Raw genomic sequence first — 24391 nt, 5'->3', positions numbered from 1 at the left:
CTCAATTCCAAGTGTTTATTGTCATATGCACAGTAAAGTTGCGAGCGAAAAAGAAAATAGAAACTAAGGAATGGTTGGCATTTCTTGAATCCCAAGACTTTAACCTTCCGAATGATATTTGGAATGATGCATTTGAGTGACATCGTACGGACACCGCATCCGCACGTGTTCTCGACACGTATTTGCTTCTTTGCAAGCTTTCGGAATGTTAAGGGGGTAATAAGTTTGATTGAACTATCTGACTGTTTTGTCGACGTTTCCATTGTAGCGCCTTATAATCCGGTGCGTCTCATGTATGTCAAATATAGGACCAAAAACTATTTTTTCGGGGTGCGCCCTATAACCCGGTGCGCCCCATAACCCGGTGCGCCTTATAGTGCGGAAAATACGGTACATTTCTCATTACCCTTTCAGGTGTTCAATTGTTTTTCCTAATTTGGGAATACATCTGTCTGAATTATTATGTTTTTATGTTTTTTAAAGTAAACATATAAGAATTCAGAGATCAAACGACATGTCAAATAAGTTATACAGCCACAATCTATGAGTAAATTAAAAGAACATTTACAAAATAGGGAACAATAAAATAATACAATGGGCGGAATATTTCAAGCATACTATGCATCAATATTTATCAAATTGACGATTTAAATGTACCTTTTTTTCGATAAGACTTCTCACACTCAAATCAATAAAATATTTGCGAATTTTTATTTTATTTTTTTTTTTATTTTTTTTTTGAACATGCGGCATTTAATAAGGTCTGCTCTGTAGTCCGGAGTTTACAGTAACATGTATTGGTTTTAAATTTGTACTGTATGATGAAACTGCTGAATGAGTATTTTTTTCCCCTCTTGTCCGCCACAGTCCTCTTCGGCTTTGCCACGACAATAATCCCGAGAATTTACACTTATTACGTGTCCACGGGCCTATTCGCTATCTTTGGCATACGCGTGCTGCGCGAGGGACTGAAAATGAGTCCCGATGAAGGACAGGAGGAGCTGGAAGAGGTGCAGGCTGAGATCAAGAAAAAAGATGAAGAGGTATGATTCCAACAATTTTTATGACTTTACAACATGGTGTATTAAAATCTCATTTGTCTCAACAGTCTGAGATTTAGTCCTTAAAAAGGAAAGGGCATGTCATATTTTTATTCCGCGCAGCTGCAACGTTCCAAAATGACCAACGGGGCCCTGGATGTGGAGGCAGGGTCTGGTTCTGCTTTGCCGGCTCCATCGTCCAGGTGGCACCGGATCATCTCACCCATCTTCATCCAGGCGCTCACCCTCACATTCCTCGCCGAGTGGGGCGACCGCTCCCAGCTCACCACCATCATCCTGGCTGCTCGCGAGGTACAATAGTTGGGCCTGTCTACAACTAAGCCTGTGTTAGTCGGTTAGCTTAGCGGTGATTCGCCGGTCAATGTTGTCGTCCGGCGAATTTTTTGGGTTTGAACAAATTTATTGACACTAATATTAAAATAAAACAATCATGACAATCACAACAGCAATCAAGCACATTCATAATATTATGTTCCAATATGATGTTATTACCAGCAAACACATAGTGAGGATTTGAACAACCCTTCTCGAAAATCCTATTAGCAATCAAACATATTCACAATTTCATTATATGACATCTTTGTTAGTGTCAATAGATCACCAACAACAGAAAACAATTATGACCAACACAACAGCAATCAAGCATATTCACAATATTATATTCCAATATGACGATTTTAACAACAAACACAATGTGAGGTTTGAACAACCTTTCTCGAAAAACTCAATAGCAATCAAGCATATTCACAATTTCATTATATAACATCTTTGTTAGTGTCAATAGATCCGTCCAGGCCAAAGTTGATTGTCCTTGGTCTGAAAAAATCCACCAACACCAACAGCAGAAAAAACAAAACCGACATCAATTAAACTATTTCAGAGTTATTTTCTTTTAACAGTAGTTAACCAGCGTGTAAAAGGCAATACTATTGTGCAAGGGCGTAGCTCTGCCATCCCACCCTCCCAAGCAGCACTCTTACAGTCCTCTGTGTGGGTCTTCTCCAGGCCGTTGCTGCCGGGACTCCCACAGTGTAGCTTCCGTTGCTGTCGGGACTCCCACAGTGGGTCCTCTCAGGCCGTTGCTGCCGGGACTTCCACAGTATATCTCCCGTTGCTGCCGGGACTCCCACAGTGTAGTTCCGGTTCCCACCTCTGGGTGGGTGCAGACGAGTCTTCTTTATGGCTGCGTCCTAGCCCCGCCGCTCGCAGATTGTATGGTATCCGCAGCCATTTGTAGCACAGCCACGGGGGGGATCTGCCTGCACCTCCATACCAACAGGTTTCTGGAGGTCCAGATGGCGTCCTTGATGGCTGCGAGAGTGAGCCAGTCCCTGGCAAAGTCGTTCTGAGACCTCATCGACCGACTCACCCCGTAAAGCACGTACTGTGCATCAGGGACCTCCCCTGCTGGCAAGTCCGGGAACTTTCCTAGTTGGTCGGCCATTGTCCACAAGACCTCGGCAGCGCTGCACTCACAAAAAAGGTGCCTCACCAATTCCTGGGCGCCACAGCCAGGTCGAGGGCACGTCGAAGTCGCCGACATACCTCGGTGGTGCATTACGGCTCTGACTGGGAGAACTTCATGAGCCACCATCCATGACAAGTCTCTTAGTCTGTTTGGGAGGGCAGGATGATTCACGTTTCTCCAAACCGTTGTAGGTTCGCCAAACGCAAGCCCCCGCACAGGGCTTACTGTTGCTCGCTCTTGCACAATAGCAATAAGGGCCCTGTGGTTTTGTAAATTGTGACATTCTTGTTTTTCCAAATCAAACTTCTTTAAAAAATCCCTAATAAAGAGATGTGTTGGTGGCAAGTTAAATGAAACTGGAATCAAACGATTGTTTGGTACAAGCTTTAGCTTCCGCATATATGAGCCCATCCAAAACCGGGTCATTGCTTGACTTTTCGGGTTGTTGGGTGGGCCCACAGCGTTTTGGAAGTGGAGAGAGACATATTTGCTTCCCAGGAAAAGCTGGAGGTCAGGTACTCCTTTTCCCCCTTTTTCCTTTTTCTTTTTCATTGTATCTCATATTATCCTTTCCCACTTTGATCCCCAGACAAAGCGAAAGATGGCTCGGTCCAGTTGTAATAGCACGTTTCTTTTGGGCATAAAAACTAAACTGATTGACAAAAGCATTGGTAGGATGATCGCTTTGATGATAAGGACCTTCCCCTCTATTGTCAGTTTTCTCAGTGACCAAAAAACAAGTCTTTGCTTAACTTTCCTTGTCATGTCATCCCAGTTGGTCTCGCCTCCTCCATCCGCATTGAATTTTATCCCTAGGATTTTCTGGTCTGTCTTTAATACCGTCAGCGGGAGTCCTGCCTTTTCTGTCTCTTTCCACATTCCATAAAACTTTACTTGTGATTTTTCTCTATTTAGCCTTGACCCAGACGCCCTTCCAAACAGGTCAGTCAAGTCAAGGGCTCTTCCAACAGATGCGCGGTCAGTACATAAAATATTAAAATCATCCATGTACAAAACACACTTGATAATTTGTCCCCCACTTCCTGGGATATTGATCCCTTCGACAAATCTTTTTTTTCTTAACATTTGTGCCAAAGGTTCAATGCAAAGAACATAGAGAAGCGGAGACATAGGGCAACCTTGACGTACACCGCAGTTGACCTCGATTGCTTCCGATAAATTCCCGTTAATCATGAATTTGCTGAAGATGTCTCGGTATAGCAGTCCTACCCACTTGATGTATTTTTGGGGAAAACCACATTTTTGCAATACCCTGAAGAGGTATTGGTGCGAGACTCGATCAAAGGCTTTTTCAAAGTCTAGGTTTAGGACCGCTAGTCGCATGTTTCTGTCTCTCGCATAACAAATGGTGTCACGGATCAGCATGAGACTGTCGTTGATCTTCCTTCCCACAATGGCACAGGTTTGGTCTGGATCAACCAAGTCTCCCAAGACTACAGACATTCGTGTCGCTAGAAGCTTGCTGAAAATTTTACAGTCCACATTTAAAAGTGTTATAGGTCGCCAGTTTTTTAAGTCAATTTTGTCTCCTTTTTTGTGCAATAGAGTAACTATCCCTATTCTGAAACTGTCTGGCATATTGTCTCGACTGGAAAATTCGTTAAAAACCGTAATCAGATCTGGTGCTAAAATATCCCAAAAAGTCCGGTAAAATTCGAGGTTGAGTCCGTCCTCCCCAGGTGATTTGCCTTTTTTCATAGCTTTTATGCAATCATTCAGTTGTTCTTGGGTAAAGTCTGACGTTAAAAAGGGGTCTTGACGCACTGATCTTGAAATATGATCCAATACATGCCCCATTTCATTCTCATGTGTTTCTTTCTTTTCAAATATTTTTTGTAGTAGTCTTCGACCAATCTGGTTATTTCACTACTTTCCTTTGTTATTTGCCCGTTTTCGTTTTGAAGTTTAAAAAGCCCCTCATTTTTGCTCATAATTTTTTTAAAAAAGTAGCATGTACATTTTTCCCCTTCTTCTATTTCTCTTTCTCTGCTTCTTATTATGATGCCTTTACTCTTTATTTCCGCCAAAGCGTTTAGTTCTTGTTTGGTCTCTTTGATTTCATCATTAAAGTCCATCCCCTTTTCTGTTAGGATGAAATAGCGTTGGAGTCTTCTTTGTAGACCCGACATGCGTTTCATCTCTTTAAGTTTCTTGTTTTTCCCTGCATTTTTAAAAAAGGTCTGTGTTTGTTTCTTTGTCACTTCCCACCATTCTGCTCGTGAATCATACGAGTCTTGAAGGGTCTGCCAGTCTTTGTAAAGCTCTCTGTATTGTGTGACTATAGCCTCATCCTCCAGCAAAGAGCAGTTTAACTTCCACAAACCCTTCCCAACAGTCATACCTGAAGAGAATGAGAGAGAGCAGGACAATAGCAAGTGATCCGAAAAAAAAACAGGAATTAATCTTGCATCACTCTGTGCTAAACCCCTTGTAAATATGTAGTCTATTCGAGAGGCTCTGGCATTGTCACTACTGAACCAGGTGAAGCCCTCTTCTTCTGGATGTATGGATTTAAAACAGTCCACCAGTTTAAATGTCCGGCACATGTCTTGTAATAAAGTTGATGTTTTATCTACTTTAAACTCCTCATCGGTCCTCTTTCTATCCTTCCGACTTAGGATGCAATTAAAATCTCCTCCCACGATTAGTGGTTGATGGCCTAGCATATGCGACTGGATGTCCTCTAAAAGTTCGTACCTGAGATGTCTGTCGGCATGGCCGTATATGTTAATTAGGTTAAAATCATTCCCTATATAAGAAAGTTTTGCTAAGATTGCGCGTCCTTCTCTCATCACAGTACTCCCCTTTATGATGAGTTGAGGGTTGTTTATTAAAATGGCTACCCCATCGTTACGGTTTTCATTCGAGCCACTCCATAATGAAGGATTTTTTTTTGTTTGAACAAATTTATTGACACTAATATTAAAATAAAACAATCATGACAATCACAACAGCAATCAAGCACATTCATAATATTATGTTCCAATATGATGTTATTACCAGCAAACACATAGTGAGGATTTGAACAACCCTTCTCGAAAATCCTATTAGCAATCAAACATATTCACAATAAAACAAATAACGCAAACAGTTGTGTGTGAAATAACTTGAGCAAAGAAACGACAACAAGTGCGTTTCCTGCTGGACGCGCAAGGAAGTGCTCGTCAACACAACTCGCGTGTGCACGAGTCGGTGACGCGCCCTTAACTATTGGAAGGAAAGCCTTGACGAGCCTCGCAGAGGAGCTTTCCTCCAGACCGGCGTCAGACGCTCGTCTCATTCAGCTTTTTTCGTGACAAACGTTATTTCACTTTTTAGTCGATGAAACTTAACAAGCTCGAGGCTTTTAAGCCAAACTAATTTGGCGACTTGACGCCAAAGGTTAGCGTTTAATGCAAGAGCTTTTTAATTTTGCAAAACTCCGTGGACGTCTAATCTTCTTGCAGAAGCCCTTCGGAAAACCTTGCTTTTGGATTTGTACCTTTCTACACAAAAACCGAGGAGGAAAACAAAAGTCACTATCTTTATTTTCTTATTTTGGTGTGCGACTTTGTCCCTTTTCTCGCTTGCATTCGCCCCAGAAATGGTGGGGCACCTCCATTTGCAAGCGATGGATGAAAGTCTGAAAGGGAAGAACCGGGAAGGGCTGCTCGACAGCCCGGACTCGGGGCTGCCTCCCAGCCCCAGCCCGCCTTTCTGCTCTCTCTCCCCGGCTCTTGTCGAGACACCCTCCGGGAGCAGCACGACTCCCGTGGACGCGGCCTGGAGGAAGGACGCCGGGCGGGAGGGAAAACTGGTAAGATGCAGACAAACATCACAATCTTTGGCATTTTATTGGTATGAGAGCCTCAAAGGCGAGAATAGTTCATCGACCTACATTTACATTGCTAGAATTTTTTGTTTAATTTTGGAAATTTTCTCTTTTCTGCACCCAGCTTGAGCTAAATTGAGTATGTGATGTTCAGTGTTGGTGCGTTACTAAAAAATAAAAAGAACGAGTAACAGTTTCTAGGTACCTCATTTCAAATGTGATTCTCTAACTCTCAGATTAATGACACCCAAAAGTAGCGCGTTACTCTGAAACAGGGTTCCTTTAAATGTCTAAAAAGGCATTGAATTCATTATTCTAAAAATAAGTCCACAATCTTAACTATCAAAACTATGATGTGGTTTCAATCGGGACTTTCAGGGCAGACGCATTATAGACATAGCAACTTGGGAAAAAACACGTTTACTTTGGACCATGGTAAAGTGTAACTTTAAAGAAAAGTGTCAGTCCAACAAACATTTTTCGCCCTGGCTAAACGTTGTGCCAGGTAATGTGTACGAGGGATGTTGTATTGTGTGCAAGAAATATTTGTATTTTTTGTTTTGTTTGTTTCAATTGAGTTGTTTTTTTTGTTAAGTTTGTTTTGAATTTGATTTCTAAAGGCACCCAACACGTCTTAAATCGTTTGAATTTAACATACCTTATGTTATATTAACCCTGCTGAAAGTAACCATTTGGTTACAGATAACTATATACACGCATTGAAGCCGACTCGTAAAACTGCTTTAAACAAGCCACATAATAAAGGAAAAACGTGTACACCAACCTGTGGGTGGAGTGAAGCCTTTCTTGGCTCCTGCAATTTTGAGAGCTTGCAAAGAAACACTTAGCCGAGAAACTCCATATCATTTTTGTCTTTCTTAAACCACTCAAAGATTTCCTCTTCCAAATATGGTCCATAAATTGTATTTTATTCCTGCCATGGTGTCTTGCAAAGATAATTTTACAAATAAGATGACTGAAATTCATCACACTTACCGTGTATACTGTGCTCACGTTTGCGTTATTGATTTCCCGTTGGTTTGTAGTTCCTGTATATCCCTGCTCACACGCTGCCGACCATTTGCCACTGGTGACATACAAATATGCGCATTTTATAATTGTAAATATTTCTGTAATGCAGTGGTTAGCCCATTTGCCTATCACTCGAAAGGTCCCTGGTTCAAGACTGGGTGGGAACATTTGTTGGCCTGGAGAGGGATGGTCTATACCACGCTGTGCTTGCCCAAGACACACCAAAGGACATGGTGCCCCTATGACCCTGGTGATTAAGGGATTCAACCAACCAAATACGGCTTAGATGTAATTACAGTATATACAGTAGGGAGAATATCATAATTTTAGAAAGGAGAATTTACGCCGTTCCAATTGTTTGTAAATAAGTGTGTAACACTTAAAAAAGATCCCTTGTCTCCATGATTATATTATGTACGGTAGGCTACTAAAGTAGACTGAATGATAAAGCATAGTACTGAAAAACTACGGTAAGCTAAAAAAAATGAAGTTGACATTTGACAGAAAGTCCTCATCTAGCTCCAAAGCCAAACAGTTTGACATACCTGCTATGAGGGGTATCCTGATTTTGTATGTTGAAGCATTTTTTTTTTAAACCATGTATTTATTAACACTAAATCTCCCACTCAAATGCGACTTTGCCTCAGAAAACAAACTCACAGTGAGCTGTACCTCCTCGTTGTACGTACAAAAGTATGCACCAAGACATTTGAACAAAATGGGAAAGGGGTGCAGCTAAGGGTGCCAGGTTGTTGTAGAATTGTCAAGGACGGGTATAAGAGCAAAACACATCGTTGACTGTGTTTTTAGTAAGGAATTGGCAATTTATAACGGCCAATTACAACAGTTTTAAAAAGTTGATTCTGCAGGATATATCTCCTTTAAGAAATTACCATCATTATAATGTGTTGGGATTTAAGGGTATTTAGAAATATCAGTCTCGTATTGCAGAATTGTATTGTGTATCTGTATCAATGATTCCACAAGATTTGCGTAGGGGTCTGAAAACATGGGCTATCAATTATTCCCAATTTTAAACTATCTGCAACTTAAGGTTAAATCAGTCGCAAGTTTGCTTATATGTCTATTGTTGATGGTCATATTCTCAATCATATTGAGACTGATATGTCCTCTTAGGGAGAGATTTTCCAGATAAAAGAAGTTTCTATCTGTCCCCGCCTTGCCTTGGTTGAGGATGTCATAGGCTCAGGCATCTGTCAAAGTAAAATTCCTACATGACTTACTGCTTCTGACTTAACTGGTTTTATGGGGACGGTCCAAAGTGGGACCAGGTAACCCTTTGCGATTTCGTAACACCCCCAGTCAGTTGCTACACTCATCTTTTGGTAGCACCACCAGCAGGAGTTGATTGTGTGATGGCAGCATTGCTTCTCACTTTTTTTTCCCATTGGAAGAAGAAATCCACTCACGCCCCTCTGAGAAGTCTGTCTCTTCATCCGGGTTAATTATTTTTCATTAGGTCAATTAAGGCTCTCTATACTCAATGCATATACTGTACTCTGTGCTATGTGCACCGAGTGGAGGTTAAATGTAAAAAAACTTTGCCAATGAGAGTGCCACTGTTCCCTAGTGAGGTGGAGGTGCTATTGCACTTGATTCTTTGGAAAAAGGTTCCTCGAGGTCAAACACGCACACGCCCCCCTTCCAGGGCCTCTTGCCGCCCACACTACTTGAGAACCACTGCTTTAATGTGACTTGGATGAATGGTCGTAAGCAGACATTCTTATCTGTGGTCAGACATAGTGGAAGACTTTTGTTGATAAATAGTGGACATTATAGGTAAGATCTTAAACCCGAAACCTAACCCAATCCGACCCAAAATCAGGTCGGGTCGTACCTGAAATGTCAATAATATCGAGCCGGCCCGGGCTTTACTCTCGCTATAGTGTGACTTTTTTTTCTTATTATTTTAAAAACTCAACCGGCCTGTCGAGCATTTTTTTTTACAAAGATCCACGGCTCCTCTCTTGTTGCTTTTTTTTATCCACAACTTTTCTTTTGCAGAATTGCTCGCAGGCTGGTTGAAATCATCATTGCAGCTCCTTTTGTTGCGCGTGCAAGTATGTGAAATTCCCATTTGCGCTCAGATAAACTTTTCCTTTTTTTGTTGTTGTTGGCATTTGGACTGTATTTGAAACACTCATCTTCTTACTTTCAACATTTTCATAGAGGAATAAAAGAAAACCATGCCAAAAGTAAACCATACCAAAAGTATATGTAAAGGCTCTTTGAACTCAGTTAGGAATTGTTCCCACATAGTTGGTAGAGAAAATATTTAATTCTTAACTTTTTAGGGACACTTCAAACTACGCACCCCCTATTTGAAAAGGCAACAATTTTAAATTGTTGCCCGGTAATTAATGTTCAATCAAACCCCATATTTGAAAAGGCAACAATTTTAAATTGTTGCCCGGTAATTAATGTTCAATCAAACCCCATATTTGAAAAGGCAACAATTTTAAACTGTTGCCCGGCAATTAATGTTCAATCAAAATTCGATGGAACTGTGCCTCAAAATTTTTAATGGAAATGGGAAATAGTCTGCATTTATATAGAGCTTTTTTAAGTTCACGCTTACCCACTCACTCGCACACACTTTCACACACAGATAGCTGCGTTTGCCATGCAAGGTCATTAGGGGTTCAGTGTCTTGCCCAAGAACACTTCGATATTTAACGTGGATGAGCCGCGCGGGAATCGAATGTTCCACCTCCTAGTCCCAAGACGAAAGGAAAAATAATGTGCTTTGGCTGAAAAAAAGGTTAGGAAATCTTTTCTAACTATTTTAGAAAAAAAGACACCTAACACCTCAAAAATAATAAATAAATAAGAGTAAAACATTTGCATACAGCAGAAAATAAAGTAGAAAATAGAATTAAAATATATATCAAAATAAAGGACATATTTCCCAAAAATATTATTGTTCTATTAATGGAGATACTATTTTTCATGTAAAAATATGTTTTTAATATCTAAAGGATTGCTTCTAAATATTTAATTATTTTTTTCATAGTACTATTTGAAATATAAAAAGTATATGCCGTATTACTTATCTTAAATATGATTTTCGTTATTCGAACTAAAAAAAATTGAAAATATAATAAATTGAGAAAAAAATATAAAAAGGTTGAATTTCTGCCAACACAGCAAGTTTTTTTTTGCAGTATACAAATAAAAGTGTCACCATACAATGATCATCGGACATTTTTTGTCTAAAAGAATGTATCAGCTTTTTTTTTTTTTTATAAATGACATAGCTTTAAGAATGAACATTTATTTTATGTGCAGTAATTAAATTATTGTCAAATAATGACTTTTTAAATTATTTTGATATTATGCTTATCTAGAATCTCGTTGAGCGCCTTCAAGTACCCCTTTTGAGAAGTGCTGGTGTAGGGCAGCGCCCGTCGTGTTCTACTTTTGACTTTGCACATCTGTCACCCAGCTGAGTAGTCTGGAATCTGGGTACATGTCACAACAGGAAGGTTAAAGGCAACATTTGAACCCCAAAGCTTCAAAATATGCACCCATTTAAAACATCCCAGACAAGTATCCAACTAATGATGGAGCATTGTGAATTCCTTGTTATTAACTGACTTAGTAGTTTCAAAAGGCGCCTTTTACTCAATGGGACAATGTATATTATCTGCTCATTTCATATTGCTGTATTATATGGTGTAGGAGTCGGGAACCTATTAGACCGAAAAAGCCATGAAAAAAAACCCGCCATATCCGCTCTTTTCTTCAGCACATTTTATTTTACTGTGTGACAGTTGATGATTTGATAACATTTATAAAATTTTAATAATTCAAGAGCCTGTTTCCCAGATCAAAATAAATACACCACTTAAAATGTGTCTCCCTTCCGCAGGTACATAGAGAGTGTTAAGGCTCATTTTGAACACTTTTGTCCTGGATAATGGTTTTCAAAACAAGGTTCATGCAAAGTCCTTTTGTAAAGAAAGAAGGAAGTGCGCATGCTATGTGAATTACTCTGCACATTCTACTGCTCACCCGATCAAATTGCTCTGTGTTCTCAGTTGGCATTTTTGGGTTTTTACAGTTTGTTCTGTGCCTTTTCTGTTGATGTGGCACTGTGACTGTAACCTGCAGTTGAGACTGTTCCTTATATTTAGCATATAGTGGACTAAAATCTTTGAACTCTCAATGTTATTTTGCCTTTACATGTACAAAACTAGGCTTTACATGTCTCTACATTTTTACAACATGGAGAAAATTTAGAACATTGAATTTTATCTCCGAGCTGGATGTACTCTAAAAAAGCCATATTTGCCTCACAAGCAATGGGTTCCCGACTCCTGGTATAGTGCAATAGTGCTTGTATCAGAGCAGTTCAGGGCGGAACACGTGAGGTTCGAAAAATGGGGCAGCGGGGGGGGCTGGAAAGTGACGTCATGCTAGTCCCTGCTGTTTTTTTAATTTTTTAATTTTGTTGATGTAGAGTGAAAATGGTGAAAGTAAGAAAAAGTCTGCTTTGAGTAGAGTCCAAACGCTAACCCAAACCCCATGAAAGATGAAAAAAGAAAAGAGTTTATTCGATAAATGTACATACTTGCATGCACGTTATGAATGAGCTAATGGAGACTGCAATGATGATACAAGCCAGGAGAAGATGGCAGGGAGTAACACAGTTCCAAATCCCGCACTGCTCTTTTAAAGGGACGGTATATATTATTGAGTGGTACAAAAAAGACTTTCATTCTTTAGAAAAAACAAAACAAAACATTAATTAGGATACCAAGCAAAATTACATGGTTGTTGCTGTATCCCTTAACCAGCAAGGCCGTAGGGTTACCTAATATTACACAATGGAGTTTTAAGGTACCAATAAAAATTACAAATTTTGTTTTTAATCCAAGTTAGAGGAAGACATTTTTCAAAAAAATAAATCCCTATGTCACAAAAATGTTTAGAACATGTCTGTACAGGTTCTTGTGGCCTTCAAAAAATGTAGTTTTAAATGCTGTGTTTACACACCGAACCATGGCAGTCTTCTATTTCTGTGAAGGTTTCAAGTTGTCGGACGTCACTTCTACATTTTGGACCTCATTCCTTATCTTTACATGTATTCTCAAACATAAACTGTTTTTTTTTTTTAATTAGGCACACATCGTGTAGTGTTCCTCTCCACAACGGAGTAAATAAAATTCAAATATCCCACGCACAGGGGCACTCGAAAAATTTTGTCTTGAAGTTGACCCATCTGGCTTTTTTTCTCTTGATCTGTGACTTAATTGAAGAAACACAACACTTTTTATAATGTTGAATCCCGTTAACAAAACCTGAGGAAAGCTCTGAAACAGACAGCGGTTGTACTGAACAGTAATTGCATACAGCTCATTTCTGCCAGGTGATATTAGAACTTTGCTTACTATGTCGCTGGGGAACTTGTGATTGTTTTGTCAGTTGCTTACGCCGACCTCCAAAAGCTGCGTTGGGTACGTTTACAGCGTGTGTTCCTTCTTTGTCTTCGCCTTTTTTTGGGTACACGATTGTGGCCTCTCGTTTGTGTTTTTTGCCGGATGTTTCGCGGTTGGTAACATTTTATCTGGCTATCACCCCGTTAGCGTCAGGGCTGTCGAGGGATTTCCTGTCTTCTTTGCTCCCCGTAAGCTCTCATTAGCTGTGTTTGTTTTTTTCCGGCTAGTCGGCTAGCCTGCTGTGTCTATTTGTTTTTTTCCCTGCCTGGTTCGCTTTTGTCACCATAGCCGTTTCCCGTTGTTCGTTCCCGGTTAGCCTGCCTGCTAACTGTGTGTTTTTGTTAAGCCAGTCCCATATTTCTCTGCCAAAGCTGCGGCGGCCTTTTGTTGATCGGTCCCACTTAGCCCCTGTTAGCTCTAGTGTGTTTTTTTAGCCCCTTTTTGGCCACTTGCCTTTTGTTATATTATTAATACATCCACCTGCAACACAAAACCTAAACATTCTCCACAAAAACTACAAAACAATTGCTTTAACCACTCATAACCTCATCAACTAACATGTAAAACAGTACGGCGACTGGTGGTCCTTTAATAACGTCACAGCTCAGGATGACAAAAACAAGACGTGCTGTCTAAAAATGCATGATCTCAGGAAATAATTGGAATATACCAATGAAATATATATAGATTGTATGCAATAATCATGTACTATTTCCTCACATTTGACATATTCAAGCAATTGGGAATACCTTTAAGTGCTTGTCTTGCAGGACAACGAAGGGGCGGTGGTTAAGCACAATCATGTGATAGCCCCCTTTCCATTTTGCAAATCTATTTTGGACTTGTTTTTGTATGCCACTTAACAATCCCCCAGCTCTATTTTGAGGCGAGGGGTTTGTTGCGTAAGCGTGGGATGACCCCGTCCTTTTTAAAAGCGAGGCGGGCAAAATGCTCAGACATGACACGCGGTCTCGCTGCTGATGTTCACGTAAATGTCTGTAGGCCGCAGGTGGGAAATGTTTGAGTTGGCCGTCTCGTGGCTTTGTCAGCAGCAGGTTTTGTTTTCCTGGCCACGGTCTAGCTTCTTCCAGGACGGGTTGAGTCTTGGTGTGCTCAAAGGGGCTTCTTCCTGCAGGCCTCCTGACCTCCACTCAGATGTTTACTTTGCACAAGATGCAGAGCACACCCGTTGTGAACACCTAAATTTGTCAGACGAGATATGTTCCAGACGTACCATTCACGGCGGAAAATGTGCCACATACAAACCATATCGTATAACTTGAAATTTATAACCTCCAGTACTTTGAAGGGAAAGTGTTTATTTTAAGAGCCTTCTAGTCGTACAAAAAAACTTCATAATAAAAAGAAACACTTTCTAAATAATAGGCAAACGTAAATGAATCATCATAGAGAGTAAAGGGGTCTCAAAAGTACTTAGTAGGTTCAGAAATTATCATGTTTATTACACAACATGAGCCTCATGCAGAAGGAGCTGACGAAACCTTCCAGCATCCACCATCTTGCTGCTACAGGTGCCCACAAGCCTCAAAAAGGCTAGGCAAAGTAATAAGTGAAGAGCCATATATTACTAATGTAAATGGTTTGGCGCAGCTCATCAGTAAGTATCAAGCCTATTAAAAATCAACATTAAATGGCAGGAGTAGCTTTGGTCAGATTTTTGTCCACACATCAAGGGAGCTCCCACTCCCTAGTCTTGGTTCCTATATCCAGCGTTCAAATTGTGTAGGTGGCCTTGTATGACGAGCATAGGGGTATCGAAGCAGTGTGGTCAGAGTAGCAAAGGTTAACACTTCAGGCTTTTACCTTTCTAAAAAGATGACCAAGTCCCTGTGTGAAGCACATTGTAAAGCAATTTGGGAGGTCTTCATTGACTTGAAAAAGCGCCATAAATTTTGTCTTAATGAAAGATAAGGGTCCAAATTTTTTGTTTATATAGAAACAGAACTACATTTTCTGTAGGCCTTCAAAAATGAGTAAAAGTAGCAAAAAAAAATGTCTGGCATCAGCTCATTTCATTTGAGAGAAATATCTGGCATTGAATCAGCTAAGCAGCTTTTTACAGCACAATATTTTTTATGGGATCGTACTAATATATTTACAGTAGAAAAAATGTTTACATGGCCTTTTGCTTCAACTTGCATTAAAAAAAACATTTAAATCTTGAAAAGAAGCGGCAACAATAAACCTATACAAAGCTGATCTCCACCGAGATGATGATTCAGCACTGAACATTCTAAGAAGTGAGCACACAAACACTGGGCACACAGCTGCTGCCTGCGAACATTCAGATGGCAAGACGGGTAAGTCGAGCCGCCCGCACTGATCTGTTGTGCCCTTTACCTCTTCTGGCCCATTCCGCGTCCCGGCATGTGCGCTCAAGTACGGCCAAGCCGCAGCATGTGACCGCCAAACGCTGTAATGTGAGAGGGGACGGCGCCGGGCCGCCACTTGCCGCACATGGACCGTGCCGGCCCGCGTGTGAAAACGGTTGGCCCTTGCATCGTCTGTAACCATAGATAGATATATTAGTGCTGTCAAGACTGTTGACAAGTTTAACCAGCAGCAATTAATTGCATTCTTTCTGTAACTACCGTATTTATCGGGTTATAACTTGCACCTAAAAAACCCAAATTGGCCAGACAGTGTATTCCAAACCATATAGAGGGGCTGTCTGGCTTACAAGGTCTAATTAATCCTGCCTGTGTCATTTACTTGTATTATTAAAAATAGTTATATTTCAAAATATACAGAAACCCCTCTACTTGGCGCTTCGGCTATCCCTGGTTGACTTCTTACTGCAAAAAATATTAGATGGGAAAAGAAAAGATCAAATTAAAAAATCCAATGGATGCTTCCTGCACCACGAGGAACGTTTTGGGGAGCCAAGATTCAAGCCTGTTGGCCATTTAATAATGAAAAGAAAGGTGGAAAAAGTAATCCAGCTTCTCAAACAACTGTTTTAATTCATACCATAGCATATTTCATATTGTACTGTACTGTGACCGCACACCTGCTCTGCGTTCCCTGCATCCCGCTCAAGAGTTTTTGGTTGACAGGTATGCAATAACCTCCTTTAAACCTTCGAAGAGGAACTGACATCCTGTCATAGCAGTAATCACAAAAGCAGCGGTACTGATATTAATACTGTATTTCACCAAATCACCAAAACGAGTATTTAAGAAATTTAAAACTCATACCGGTGATTTGGTCCGTTTACTCGCTGGCACGATAACCTAAAATAATACAGTATCGGCATCCAAACAACACTTGTTATTTTTAGTATATTTAAATGACGATCAGATTTTTTTTTTCATGAAAATCTTGTCTCATTTACCATGCTTTGGGGGTGTGACTTGTTGGCTGAGTAATTGCCTTTCCTGACAGGTGTAGTTATGATTCAATAGACTACAAGGGCAAACATTTATCATAGATCCAGTTTCTTGATTTTCCTCTAAAATGGACTGATCGAGGTGTTTGAATATAAAATGTACACATTTGAGTCTCCGCAGTTTGTATTCTTACTTGTGTTTTTAGCACTTGTTTTCACCTACACGACCGAATACAGTGACATCTAGTGGCCAAATATTACACACTGTCCCTTTACGTTTGAACAATTTTTCATAACAAAAGGCTTGGCAAAAAGATTAAGTCAATTTTGCAATATGGTCACGTTTAGTTTCCGCAGTTTGTGTTCTTACATGTGATATTTAGCACTCATTTTCAGTTGCATGACAGAATACTGCAATATCTAGTTGTCAAATAAAGCACACTGTCCCTTTTACTTTAATATTAGGGCGGCAGCCTCAAACTATCATCCTGAAGGCTGAAAATGGCCCCGGGCTGCAAGTTTGAGTCCCTGTAATAAAGTAATTTAGAAATGTAACAAATCTTAATTTCACTTCTCAAAAATAACTGTTTGTATGTTATATGATATGCGGAGCTGAAATTGCTTATCCAAAGCAAACAATGATTTGAACAGGAAAATCTTGAATATGATCAGGGGTGCCCAAACCTTTTTCATTCAACTGTATACTGTACAAAGAGAACAAATCCTTGGAAATATGTTCCAACTACTGATAGCAACGTTTATTTTTGACTCCCAAATTCCTCCGTTTATCTTCCCATGGTAATATCCCGGAAAGGTTCCACCCTTTTCCCCCTCTAATGAGACGTTAACATGGTGGGAAGGGCAGCACTTTTAATTGAGGTTGTTGCAAGCCCCCAAGCATGCCGAGTTCGTTTAGTTTAGCTGCTCCCACATCCGTTCGAAATGTTTCCCGCTTGTGATTTCAATTTTTTCCTGTCGCCAGCTGCCTTACCTACTGCTCAACACTACTGGACCGGACCCCAGGACTCGTATGTACCCGGTGTTCTACGGGGAGAGCATTGAGGTTGACCCGAAACCACAAAAGGAAGTCAGGTAAGCGATGCCCTCAAAACCAAAATCACCTTGGTCTTTCGAAAAGTTTATAGTTTAGTAGACACTCTAAATGAAGAGCAAATGCAGCACTGGATTTTGAACTTGCAAGGAGAACAGGGGATGACTGTACAAAACGCTTAGTGGAGATGGGGCACTGCTGACTTCGACCCGGGACGTTGTGAAGCAGTAGGCAGAATACTTCAAATGTCTCATCGATCCCACCAACACATATGAATAATAACCCACTCTTCTTATCGGCTGAAAAATAGTCTGTGTAACATAGTGTACTAATCTGTGAAGCCCTTAGAGACTTATTGTGATTAAGGGCTATACAAATAAAAATGACTTGACTTGACTACTCTGAGGAAGAAGAGCCTAGGGACTCTGAGTCTCTCATATTTCTGGGGTTGAAGTCAATGAATTGGTTTGATCGCCCCTGGTGGCAAGGCCCCAGGGGTGAATGGGATGCGCTTAGGGGCCGGTCACACAGACATTTGCGGCTGAATCACGGCCAGAAATTTCTGCCTGTGAGGCGGACGCTATTGGACGCTTTGAGATCGCCATACAGACGAGATACAGCAGTGCTTAACACTCGGTCGGAAATTCGCGCGCGGGTGGCAGCGCGAAAAAGTTTTGCGCTGCTCAATTCTTCAGAGCGCGGGTACACAGCCTTTCACGAGCGTATCGAGGCTGAACCACGGCCAGAGATTTCTGTCCGTGAAGCAGACGCTGTTGGACACTGTTGGACGTTTTGAGACCGCCATATAGACGAGATACAGCAGTGCTTTACTCGCGGTCGGAAATTCACACGCGGTTGGCCGCGCGAAAAAGTTTAGAGCTGCTCAAAAGTTTAGAGCTGCTCAAAAGTTTGAGCACGTGTTAAACCGCGTGCCGCACACGTGGTCAACACGAGGTAATGACGCGGAAATGACGCGGAACGACGTGGAACGACGTGCTCTGGCCGCGGCCAGGGCGTGGTTACACATGGGTAGGACGGGAAATTTCAGCGGGTAATCGTGGGTGGAGCATGGTAATAGCATGTTCTGCGCCTGTATCGCGGTGTTATTACGTGAAATTAGCGTGTTACGCGTGTGACAGTCAAACGCCTTTCTCCGCGTATATACAGCGCGATTTGCCGAGCACACGTCAGTTGTGCTCGAGACGTCAAGGGGGTGAACATGGATCCCCGTCAGCGTAGTGACCTCGTCTTAATCCATTTTTATTTCTTGACATTTCTTTTCAAGATAATAAAATAAAAATGATGCCATAGCATGAATTCTTGATCTTCACGGGACTGTGACGGGTATGATTTCTACAGCCCGGTGTTATCCGAGAAATGCATCCCTGCCGAGATTTGCATCCCCTCGCTACTACAACCACTTTTACCTCGTTTTATCTCACTTTTAGGGAATGTAATGACGAACATCTTACCAAAACCACTTCGTCTTGCATTTGTTGGTAATGTAATACAACTTAAACCATTCCGTCTTTGTTTTTGTTGTGAACGTAATCGAACGGTAAATCCTACCCCCCTCGCATGAACGCGCATTCTGCTGCGCTTCCAACAAAAGTGATCGTATTCTATATAAAACGCTTATTAAAACAATAAAGCGAGCTAATTATAACAATTGGGAGATCCTAGTCTATATAACGCGTTTATTTAAACAATAAAGTGCGATCGTATTCTACAAAATGCGTTTGTTAACGCGGATGAAAAAGTCACCAACGTCAATGCACGCTTCCAACAAAAGCGATCGCAGCAGAATGCGCGTTCACGCGAGGGGGTTGGGGGGTGGGGGTGTTGCGTAGGAGTCGGATTTGGGCACAACACCTGCTCGGGAGCTTTTATACCCGTGGTCCACACGAGAAAATGACGCAGAAATGACGCGATGAGGAAGCGGAACAGTCGCCGGCGTCTGTTTTGCGGGCATACCACCGATGAACAGCGGGTTGGCCAATTTTGCGCATTTTCCATCGCGGGCAACCACGGGCAAAAAAAAAAACGCAAAATTTTAGCCGTGATTCAGCCGCAAATGTCTGTGTGACCGGCCCCTTCGTTTATTAAGGCCCTGGATGTTGCAGGTGTGTCCGGGTTGACATGCTTTTACTACATCACGTGGACATCAGGGACAGTACCTCTCGATTGGGTGGTGGTCCCTCGTAAAATAGCGAACAGGAAACCGTAGTTAGTGTTCCAACTACAGTGGAATCACATTTCTCAACCTTTTTTGGTAAGGTCTGTTCAGGAGTACTGGAGAGGAGAATCCATCATTAACCTCGGATCCATTAAAAAGTGCATAGTTGAAATAACGCACAAAAGTGTGGTTTAATAGTCAATATGACGAATTAGCAATCTCCTTTGACGGTGCTCAATCTTTTCCTATACTCACTCATCCCGTCTCCTCCAGGTGCTCTTCGGCAGTTCGCTACGATTCGGAAAAGCACTTTCAAGACCGCGTGTACTGCGTGCCGGTTCCTACAGCAACGTCCTTCAGCGAGACAGTAGTGGCAGTGCCCAACTGCACCTGGAAGAGCTACAAATCGGAGGTTTACCTGGAGCCCCGGCAGAAGCCCATCAGCTACCAGAGCACCACCATCATCTACCCAAAACACACCAAGAACATATTCCGCACCACGCTAACATACAAGGCCGCCGCTACCGCACGCAGATGGTTTGTCTCACGAGTGCGACTCGAGTCCAGCGAGGATTCCAGTCCTTGCATCATTTACACCGAGGACCTGTAGGCTCCAGCAAGTTTTTTTTTTCTTCCCGGACTTGAGGATAACATATCAGAAGAGCAACACACAAGATGAACGGAAGTTTCACTTTTGTAATGGGACTTGCTCGTGTTGCACCTGATCGGCTGATTTATGTCTTACCGTTGAAAGCGAGCTGGATGATGGACCCTTGGAAAAGCAAAGCGAAGAAGTCAGGATTTCAAAAAATTGACGGCTGGTTTAATGTTTTTGAATTTACGCTTCATCTTACTTGTTTCTAATTATGAAAAACATCTAAGTGTGTGTATGTGTGAACGATTGGACCAAAATAAGTTAACAGCCGCCTAAGTTGCACGTGGGTTATCGCATCCTTTTCTCACCGTATTTATAGTTGACTTTTTTTTTTCTTTTACAGGAACTTGACATGGGCATCATTAAGTGATTAACATCAGTGACACATGTTAAAGATGAAAATAACTACAATATAGGAAAGACAATTACATAAAGAGACAAAAGAATAATAAAGCACTACAGATAATTCACAAGAACCATTTATGTATTCTTGCGTTAAAGGGACAGTGTGTGCTGTTTAGCACCTCCTAGTGGTAAAAAAATACTCTTTCAGTAGGGAAAAAACAATTTTATTTAAATAATGAGGAAAAAAAATACATAAACTACAGTATAAACATGCATTTTTAAGTACTTGTAGGTGGGTTATTAGTGTTTATTTTAGCCTAACCTAAAGGAAGCAGACATTGTCCACTATATTGCTTCAAAAGGAACCCAAAAACTTTAAAAAGGCTGGGCAAAAATGAGAATTAAACTGAGCATTTTGGCCACCTTGAGTCTCAGAAGTTTGTATTCTTCCTTGTGCGTTGTAGCACTTGCTTTCTGTTGCACATCACAGTACACATAAAGAGAAAAAGTAATAATAAAGCACTACAGACTCTTCGCAGAAGCGCATCACGTATTTCTGGTTTAAAGGGACAGTGTCTATTATTTAGGACCTATTAGTAAAAGACCGTTATTTAAAAAAAAACAACAGGATTATTTTGAATAAAAAGCAAAAATATATAGACCATCATATAAACGAGCAATAAAAAAAAACACTCATAGGTTGAGAAATATGCATTTATTTTACAAATCACGAGCTTCACCTAAATGGGACCCTATACAATTGTCCATCATTTTGCTGCTACGGGTACTCAAAAAGCCTGGGGAAAAAAAAACAGTAAAATAGTGTGATCTGGTCCCTTTGAGCCTCTGTAATTTGCATTCTTGTCCTTTGAAGGACTTGTTTTTGGTTGCATGACACAATGCAGCAACATGTATTGGTCAATTTATACACCATGTACCTTTAAGTGATTAATATCAGTGTGACAAGTTTACTAGTAAAGATAAAGGAAAAAAATTACAACATAAGGAAGAAAATGATAATGAAGCACGTCCGTAGACTACTCACAGGCGCACATTATGTATTTCCGCTTTAAAGGAACAGTGTGTTGTGATTTAGCACTTCCGAGTGGTAAAACAAACTCATTCAATTGATGTAAATACTAAGCAAAAGCACATAAACTACCGTAAAATGCACATAGGTTGAGAAATTAGCATGCATTTCACATAACACGAACCTTCCCCATCTTGTTGCTACGGGTACCCAAAAACATCAAAAAGGCTGTGCAAAATAAATAGAAGTAAAATTGTGCGTTGCCATAGTTTTTATTATCCCTTGTACTTTGTAGTTTTCCGGTTGCTTGACATAATACAGCAAGATCTAGTGGTCAAATACACACTGTCCCAGGTCACAAAACAGCCACAATAAAGGTAAGTAATTGACTAAGAGTCAAAATGATAACAAGGCACTACATAAAATGTGCACAGGAGTGTATCATTAACTGCCGCTTTAAGTGGATAGTTTGGTTTTGAGCTTTGAACGTGTAGTGAAGTGTAAATCTAGCGTGCTTTAATCTAAAATGTCAATTAGGTTAAGATTCCACAGCACGACAGTGCAGTTATCAAATTTGCGACGGTCCCAAAATACTAAATTAAAATTGTAGCAATAGCACTGCTAAGGGGTTAGTATTGTGTACTTTTTTTTGTTTTGCCTTCTTTAAATCCGGTCGGCAACCTTTTTGACTCAAAGAGGCATAAAAGCAAAATATTTAGATTTTTTTGAGGGTTGCAGGAGAAAGAGCCATACCATATATTCTAAGACTAAAAACAACAAAACCGCTCTCTCGACAAAAGAGTATTCTTCAGTGCATTTTATTTTACTGTGTGACGTTTGATAATTTAACAATATCTACAAAATAATAATACCAGATCCTGTGCCCCATATGAATATGCCACTTAAAATTTGTCTCCCAGCCGCAGTTACCTTAGAGTGTTGACCATCATTTTTGGCATAAACAATGATTTCAAGATGCGAGCAAAGTTCTTTTGTAAAATTTTCACACAATTCTGCAAAGAAAAAAATGTAAAGAGAAAAAGTTAGGCCAAAAAAAGGTATTTTTTTCTTTTATTTTTTGGGGGTACCTTTAGCAGCGAGATGGCCAAGAATGATGTGAGCTCCATCTAAGTGAGGCTAATGTTTGGTAAAATAAAAGCAATTTTCTCTACCTGAGTATTTTAAGACATTGACGTTCCTTAAATAGTTCATATATTTTTGCTTATTTTTCAAATCGGCGTTTGTTTTTAATGAATTCTATTTTTTACCAACAGGAGGCACTTAAAAATACAAACTATCCCTTCAGACTTTAAGATATTAAACCTGCGGCCCTTACTCTCGTATATCGGCCGTAAGTTTGAAAGCCCTTTTATAAAAGTTTTCTTAGCCCGAGTGCCCTATAGATACTGGACAGAACCATCAGCATGCACTAAGGGAGGCTTCGCTCACGCAAAATTTGGAACGAAAAAAATTGCATGGTCCCAATTTTGCCACTGAGCCAGATGTACTCGTGAAAAGAGCCACATATAGCTCGTGATCCATAGGTTCCCACCCCCTGGTTTAAATGAATTCCCCTCAATATATGAAAGTCAGGTGAAGTCAGAGTGTCTTGCTTGACCTCAGGTAGTTACTAAAATGTTTAGAATGTTGACAAATTTCCTTAGTTTCATCAGCTCCTTCTCATGTAGCCTAAATCAAAATCATTTTCATTAAAATTGTACTTAAGTACTGAACTATGTATATATATATATATATATATATATATATATATATATGTATGTTCTATATGTATGTGTATATAAATGTATGTGTATATATATGTATTTGTATGTATGTATGTGTATATGTATATATATATGTATATATACTGGACTGTCTCAGAAAATTAGAATATTGTGATAAAGTTCTTTATTTTCTGTAATGCAATTAAAAAAACAAAAATGTCATACATTCTGGATTCATTACACATCAACTGAACTATTTCAAGCCTTTTATTATTTTAATATTGCTGAATTCGGCTTACAGCTTAAGAAAACTCAAAAATCCTATCTCAAAATATTAGAATATCATGAAAAAGTATACAAGTATGCTATTCAACTAATCACCTGAATCATCTAATTAACTCGAAACACCTTGCGAGGGTTTCCTGAGCCTTAAAAACACTCAGCTTGGTTCAGTAAACTAAATCACTGCTGATCTGACTGCTGTCCAGAGGACCATCATTGATACCCTCCATCAGGAGGGTAAGACACAAAAAGAAATTTCTCAAAGAGCAGGCTGTTCACAGAGTGCAGTTTCAAAGCATATCCACAAAAAGTCTGTTGGAAGGGAAAAATGTGGCCGGAAACGCTGCACAACCAAGAGAGATGACCGCAGCCTTAACAAAATTGTGAAGAAGAGCCGCTTCCAGAATTTGGGGAAGCTTCAAAGACAGTGGGCTGAAGCTGGAGTCCAGGTATCAAAAGCCACAGTTCACAGACGTGTCCGGGAAATGGGCTACAATAGCCGTATTCCCATGGTCAAGCCACTTCTGAACTCAAGACAACGGAAGAAGCGTCTGACTTGGGCTATGGAGAAGTAGCACTGGACAGTTGCAGAGTGGTCCAAAGTCCTCTTTTCAGACGAAAGCAAGTTTTGCATTTCATTTGGAAGTCAAGGCGCCAGAGTCTGGAGAAAGGCTGGAGAAGAGCAAAATCCAAGTTGCTTGAAATCCAGTGTGAAGTTCCCACAGTCAGCAATGGTTTGGGGAGCCATGTCAGCTGCTGGTGTTGGTCCACTGTGTTTCATCAAGTCCAGAGTAAATGCAACTGTGTACCAAGAGATTTTAGAGCACTACATGCCTCCATCTGCTGAAAAGCTCTATGGAGATGAGTATTTCATTTTCCAGCATGATCTGGCACCTGCCCACAGTGCCAAAACCACCAATAACT

At 40.5% G+C, this 24391-nt stretch overlaps 1 protein-coding gene and 1 non-coding gene across 2 annotated transcripts; one reads left to right on the top strand and one right to left on the bottom strand.

Moving 5' to 3' along the window:
• The first annotated feature begins 5754 nt into the window (after positions 1–5754).
• Positions 5755–20859, top strand: rflna (refilin A). Its single transcript, XM_088335483.1, has 3 exons — positions 5755–6346; positions 17187–17296; positions 19705–20859. The coding sequence occupies exons 1-3, from the start codon at positions 6134–6136 to the stop codon at positions 20039–20041; spliced, it is 660 nt and encodes a 219-aa protein (XP_088191609.1). The 5' UTR covers positions 5755–6133; the 3' UTR covers positions 20042–20859.
• LOC148365072 (small nucleolar RNA SNORD36) lies at positions 8231–8297 on the bottom strand. The gene has a single exon (XR_015850595.1). It is a non-coding gene; the product is annotated as a small nucleolar RNA SNORD36 (small nucleolar RNA).
• Positions 20860–24391: the final 3532 nt, after the last annotated feature.

Source organism: Urocampus carinirostris, chromosome 5, assembly GCF_059441175.1.
Source record: "Urocampus carinirostris isolate Australia breed hairy pipefish chromosome 5, RoL_Ucar_1.0, whole genome shotgun sequence".
NCBI classification, from domain to species: Eukaryota; Metazoa; Chordata; class Actinopteri; order Syngnathiformes; family Syngnathidae; genus Urocampus; species Urocampus carinirostris.
The sequence above is the reverse complement of the archived record's forward strand: the minus strand, read 5'-3'. Positions and strand labels throughout refer to the sequence as shown.